We start from the raw sequence: 6,713 nt of genomic DNA, 5'->3' as shown, positions 1-6,713 counted from the left end.
GGGAAAAATCACAGTTGGTTCTGATTCTTCAGTGCCAAAATGTTGTATCCAATAAAGTTTTGCTTTTGGGATTTAATAGTTCCTGAGAGTGTCTATTTTTCTTGAATTTGCTAGTCAGACCGTTGACATTTGTAGTTTCTGAATACTATTCAAGGGTAATCCCGTATAGAGAATATTGCAGTAATCCAACTGGGAGATGACCAGGGCACGAGTGATTGTATTCAGGGCCTCATTATTCAAGAAAGGAGGCAACTGTATGAAGAGTCTCCTACCATGACTGCCACCTACTCTTCGAACAGATGTTGCAAGTCTAAGCGCATCCCCAGATTGTGCAGTATTGTCTATCCAGAATTAATGATGATAAGGTTGTTTTAAGATGGAGTCAGGGTCACCATCAAGGCAACCTGACAGCTCTGACAGGGAGGAGGGAATCGAGCTGTCAGAAAGAGAGAGAGACAGAGGCGAAGCCTGGGCCATCTGTCAGACCTCAGATGGAGAGTCAACAGCCTCCAGGTCTGGAGGTGGCTGATGAGGAAGAGGAGGAACAGCTGGGTCCAGTGCCTGATGCACAGATGCACAGAAGGCAGAGGAGAGGAGAGCAGTGGAAATCTGTGGGCCGATCCTTGGGACAGAAGAGTCACTGCTGCTAGCGAAGCCCCACACTAGCTCTGGAGATAAAAGGCAGGGGCGGATATGAATAGATGTGGCAGACAACTATTCATCTCCCTGCCGGACAGACTTGTTAGCCTGCGCTGAAAGAGAAACTTTTTGTCGGTGCTGCTGACGCTCCTAATAAAGGAATCATTGCTTTAACTTCAGAGGGTTTGTTGTGCTTGGGGAGCGGGTCAGAAAAATTCCATCTCTACATTTCTATCCATATCCTCTTAAACATGTGACAGATTTGTATTGAAGGGTTACTAAAAAACTGGGAAAGGTTTTAAACAAATGATGATGCCTACTTAATTCTAAATTTTACCACTATAATTATATATCTTCTCATAATTTCTGTAAACTCCTTTTCCATTTTTTGCCCTTTTCTTGTATAAGCAGGTTGGAATTGCTAAATCTTTGTAAATTGCCAGGTCTTTGGCTGCTATGCTATTCAGCACGTCTGGATTTCATGAAGTCCATTCACCTTTCAATTGCGTGTGTTTCTGAATCTGTATTGATTTTTTTTCACATTTTTAGTCACTGTCCAAAGCCAACTCTATCCCGATGTTCCTCAATTTCCTCCTCTTTCTCTTTTCCAGCATTCCAGTACATAAATGTGATCTCCTCTCTTGAAGCAGAAAGCAAAGTGTGGTTCAGCTAATTTAGTTACAGGTAGTACCTGTTTAGCAATCCCAATTGGGACCCACAATTGTCATTCAGCAAAGTAATTGCCAAGTGAAAATTCAACTGATCTTACTTAAATTTCCTTTGCTGTACAGACCCATGAAACTCGTAAATGTAAGGATTGGTTGCAAAGTTACTTTTTCATAACTGTAACCGCAAATGGTCACTAAACAAGGCAGTCACTAAATGAGGACTACCTCTACTTCAAACTCCCAGATGGGAAGACAAAAAAAAGAAAGAAAAAAAAAGAGAGATGGGATTAGGCTGACCATTCAGAAATTATCTTTCCAAGGACGAAATAAATTATTTCTTCCAGCTTCAATGGAATATCTCAGTGCACAATTTTCATTTTTGTATTCTCTTCTTGGTAGATCCGCTGTATAACAAACATGAAGTGCGTTATAAAGTCTGAATATTTTTTTTCTTTATATGTTTCACATCGTTGGCAGGTCTTTGTATCTGTATTCTTCAAAAATGAAAGATTGGGGAAAGTACATAAGCAACGTGCTGAAGCAAAGACATATATATAATGACATAGATTCCTAATAACAAGACTTCTATTACAGTTAGAGTGAATTTTTTTTAAAAAATTTAAATCTGCAGTATGAGATCCAAAACCATCATTGTGAGTAGATGGCTCCAGAGGAATACAGGTAGTCCTCGACTTATGACCAGAATTGAGCCCAAAATTTCTGTTGTTAAATAAGAATTTTTTTAAGTGAGTTTTGCCCCACTTTATGACCTTCCTTGCCTCAGTTGTTAAGTGAATCACTGAAGTTGATAAATTAGTAATCTGGTTGTTAAGTGAATCTGGCTTCCCCATTGACTCTATTTGTCAGAAAGTCGCAAAAGGTGATCATGTGACCTTGGGACACAGCAACCGTCATAAATATCAACCAGTTGCTAAGCATCTGAATTTTGATCACATGATCATGGGGATGCTACAGAGGTCGTAACTGTGAAAAATGGTTGTCACTTTTTCCAATTCCATTTTAACTTTGAATGGTCACTAAATGAACTATTGTAAGTGGAGGATTACCTGTACCAAAATATTGAAATTCCACATTAGCAGAGTTTAGTGACTAGGTTTGTCTTTCTCTTTCACATTACTGCAACAAATAGACAATCCATTTCACAGCTACTAGCTTATATAAGCTAAATGTTTATGCTTGCCTAGTTTCTTACAGGTTCTTAAACTCCTTTAGACATTCTTCTGCAATTTACTTCTGTTATCAATTTAAATCATTCCTGAGATCAGGGGTGAGCTACTGGGGGTTCGCAGGGGTTCGGGAGAACCTCTAGCTAAGATTTTGTGCAGTTCGGAGAACCCCCAAATCCCAATCCTGGCTGTCCCCGGCCACCCCTCCCGTCCCCTCCCAGGAGTCCCCATGCGGCCTGTTTTGGATGCAAGTAAGTGCAGGGCGTGCCTTCAGAGGGCCTCCGGAGCTTGGGGAGGCTGTTTTCGCCCTCCCGGGGGCTCAAAGAAAGCCTCCGGAGCCCGGGGAGGGCAAAAACACCCCCCCCATTGTGGTGCAGGAGGCCGACTAGGTGATGCCCATCATGGCCACAGCCACCCAGCAACCCTGCAGAGAACCCCTTGCTAAAATTTTTGAAGCCCACCCCTGCCTGAGATCCTCTTAAAACAGTTGGACATTGTCCATGAACTAAATATAGTCTGAAGACCTTTTAGTTAATGTGTTAAGTAGTACAGGAATGTTAGGAGAGGATTGTGGGGGTAGGATATTTAACTCTAAATTCACTTCAGTGCTGTTCAACCTATAAAATATATCAACTTTACAAAGGGAAAAATGTACTGCCCTCACTCTGTTCTTTGTTCTCCTTCTCCATAGAGAGTCTGCTCTGCTGCATGTATGTATCACAGAGAGGAGAGGAAGCAGAGAATTTGATGTGTATAGTTGTGTGGTGAAGCCACTCTTTCACAGTGCTCTAACTATCAGCTTCCAGACAGAGGGCAGACAGACAGATTTAATCAACGTCTTTTATCAAGTATGATCTTCAGATCATAGCAAAAGGCAAGTGGATTATCTCAAACGTGTCCCTGATGTTGAAGAGAAAAATGGTTTGCTTTTTAAAAACAAGGGGTGAATCTGGGGATCAAGAATGAGAAGAAAAATGGCACACCATCCATCTTTACAGAAACCTCAGAATTAACTGACTAGAATCCTCTGGCTTCAGCTATTAAATATAGATAATACTCTAGTATTTCATGTACTTTGTTTGAAGCGGAATGTGTTCATCCAAACTGGACTCATTCCATGTAATGCACCCAAAGTTTTGAATATGTGTATCAGACTAGGACCGTGATGGCGAACCTATGGCACGCATGCCACAGGTGGCATGCAGAGCTCTTTCTGCCGGCACACCAGCTGTCACCCCAGCCCAGCTTCACCGCACATGTGCGCACCTCCGATCGGCCAGCTGGTCTTCAGATCTCTGCCGCACATGCACGGGGGGCAGGGTCTTCCCCGATCTCTGCAGGTTCTACCCTCTGCAGATGCCTCTCCGTGGCAGGAAAGCAAGAGAAAGCTAGGACGCGATGGGGGGGAGAAACTGCAAAGATCGGAGGAGGCATGGAAGGCAGGAGGCACTCAGTGGGGGGGAGAAACTTTGGAGATCGGAGAAGGCAGGAGGAAACTAGGATTCGATGGGGGAGAAACTTTGGAGATTGGAGAAGGCAGGAGGCGGCTAGGATTTGATGGGGGAGAAACTTTGGAGATCAGAGAAGGCAGGAGGAAGCTAGGATTCAATGGGGGAGAAACTTTGGAGATCGGAGAAGGCAGGAGGAAACAAGGATTTGATGGGGAGAAACTTTGGAGATTGTGTAAGGCAGGAGGAAGCTCGGATTCGATGGGAAAAACTTTGGAGATCGTGAAAGGCAGGAGGCAGCTAGGATTTGATGGGGGAGAAACTTTGGAGATCGGAGAAGGCAGGAGGAAGCTAGGATTTGATGGGGGAGAAATTTTGGAGATCGGAGAAGGCAGGAGGAAGCTAGGATTTGATGGGGAGAAACTGCAAAGATCAGGGAAGGTAGGAGGCAGCTAGGACTCGGTGAGGGAGAAACTGTGGAGATCGCGTCCTAGCTTTCTCCTGCCTTCCTGCCTTCTCCAATCTTTGCAGTTTTTTACACTTTACAATCTATGTACGTTTTTTTTCAAGGGCGTTTTAAGCATTCCATATATGTGTGTTTGTATCTTTTACTGACTTATCTGATAAATGATTTGAGTAATTTTGTAAACAAATAGAAGGTTTTACAAACTCCTTGTACGCCAATTCAGTACAATGTGTAGTTTAACCCAGGTTGGACTTACTGTTTCAATGCGTAGAAAACTTCTAACATTTCTGATTATACTATCCACACTATTATGAAATTTTCGATCCCCATATTTAGATTCATACGACACTACTTCCATCTCAAGTTGAAAGCATTTTAACACTGATAGATTACAATGACTCTAGGAAAAACAAAATAAAAATAAAAATCACTAGATTTGTATAAAAAAATGTTTCTGGCCTTATGCAGACATTACATTTTGCATTCATTTTTATTACGCTCCCTTCTTGCTTATAGAAGTGGAGAAGTTACGCTTAGTAAAAATGTGTGTGTGTTTGTGTGTGATGCTATGTAATGATTACAATGGTGCACAAGGTCTGGAGAGATCGAAGTTCAGGTTTTTTACTTATCTTTTAAATCTTCTTAAGTTATAATGTACAATTACATGGAATGGACTTTAACTATAAACTTTTATTAATAAAACCAATTCCGTCTGAACATTATATTTTACAATTATATCTGATTGAAATAAAATATAAAATATCATGATTTGCTGCCATTTAATTAATTTTAATTAATTGCAATCTGATAAATATACTACCATAGCTCGTAAATTCCCCTATGTGGGAGTTCTAAAGCTTAGATGCAGTTGCTGGATTTTTAAATATTTTTTTTTGTTCCAACCAGACCTATTTCTCTTATAACTGGGACAGCCAAATTTCATATGGAAATAATCTAAAGAGACTGGTGGATGTACAGAAAAACTGGGACCATAAAGAAATCAATAGAGTGGTTTTGACAAGTAAGCAGCAGTCTCTTGAAAGAAACTTCCAGTTAATAATCTGATTCTCACATTGTAAACCAAGTTTCAGAACACTTTCAAAGAATATCTCTTAGAACAAGGATCCCCAACCCCTAGTCCCTGGATCAGCACCAGTCCGGGGCTTGCCAGAAACTGGGCTGCGCAAACAAGCAAAGCCTCAACCGTAGGATACAGGTAACATATGAAACCACGCCCCCTCTGGTCCGGGGAAAAACTTCTCTCCACAGAACCAGTTGGACCCTATTGCCCAAAAGGTTGGAGGCCCCTGTCCTAGAATACTGCTGTAGTCCATAAACAGTGACATATGATAAGATACTACTATATCTAGAACTCCGTTTAGCTGTACTATAAGGTTGGTGAATTGCAGATTTTTAAACTGTCTACAATATATTTTAAGAACTATTCAAATTTCTGAAAAATAAAACATACTCACGGAGTAATTTAAATCTGCAGTATATAAATAGGCATCGATCTAAAAAAAGAAAATTGTTATGTAATCAGCAGTTTTAAAGCATGTTTTTCCTCAAAGCATGAGATTAAAAATCATTTCAAAATTGCTCTGCATTTTAAGAACATTAAGCATCCACAGAGGATGATTTGGGAACTGTTGAAATTAACAGTAAAATCTAATTTTTCCAAACAATGTACATAGGATAAGGTAAAGGGTTTTTGTTTCAACACATCTGCCTTACAATACTTGTAGAATCAAAGTTTAAACATGATTTTGAGAAAAGTATCCTTTGGTATATATTTTCAGTTCAGTTAGAAATGCTTTAAAGTTTAAAATGTCTTCAGAGAATATAAAATAGAAAGGTGAAAAAACTATAATCAGTCATGACAGATACACTCAAATATTGTCAAGAAATAACCCAAAGGTATTTTTTCAAAAGGCAGCTGGACTTCCTTTGAAGATGTTTCGCTTTTCATCCAAGAAGCTTCTTTAGTTCTGACTGAATGGTAGAGGATGGAATAAAAAGACACCTTTGGAACAACCATGATCTGAATGATTGAGAAATAAGTTATAATAGTATCTATATACTGGACTTTTGGTTATGTGGACATTAGTATTCATTTCTATTTTAAGTTACCTCAGAGCTGACTTCAATCTTTTGCAAGTCCCTTAGCGCAGCTTCCAAACGACCAGTGGCTTGTATATATGGTAGATATAAGCTTGTTTGAAACAGAACACAATAAAACTATCAGAATACTTCAATGGTATCATAACAAGAGTAAACGATATTTAAATCATTAACCATAAAGAAA

The 6,713-nt window shown here is 40.0% G+C and overlaps 1 protein-coding gene across 1 annotated transcript in view; it reads right to left on the bottom strand.

Moving 5' to 3' along the window:
* Positions 1 to 1,666: 1,666 nt before the first annotated feature.
* Positions 1,667 to 6,713, bottom strand: part of IL15 (interleukin 15) — a 6,547-nt gene continuing 1,500 nt past the window's right edge. The window contains exons 2-5 of the mRNA XM_070949000.1: positions 6,539 to 6,620; positions 5,884 to 5,922; positions 4,665 to 4,808; positions 1,667 to 1,801 (exon numbers count right to left, since the gene is read on the bottom strand). Of these exons, the coding sequence (XP_070805101.1) occupies positions 1,667 to 1,801; positions 4,665 to 4,808; positions 5,884 to 5,922; positions 6,539 to 6,620 (400 nt within the window). The remainder of the gene's footprint in view (positions 1,802 to 4,664; positions 4,809 to 5,883; positions 5,923 to 6,538; positions 6,621 to 6,713) is intronic.

Source organism: Pituophis catenifer, unplaced genomic scaffold, assembly GCF_029215685.1.
Source record: "Pituophis catenifer annectens isolate HBS135680 unplaced genomic scaffold, rPitCat1.0.hap2 SCAF_8, whole genome shotgun sequence".
Lineage (NCBI taxonomy): Eukaryota > Metazoa > Chordata > Lepidosauria > Squamata > Colubridae > Pituophis > Pituophis catenifer.
This window is presented reverse-complemented; position numbering and strand designations above follow the sequence as displayed.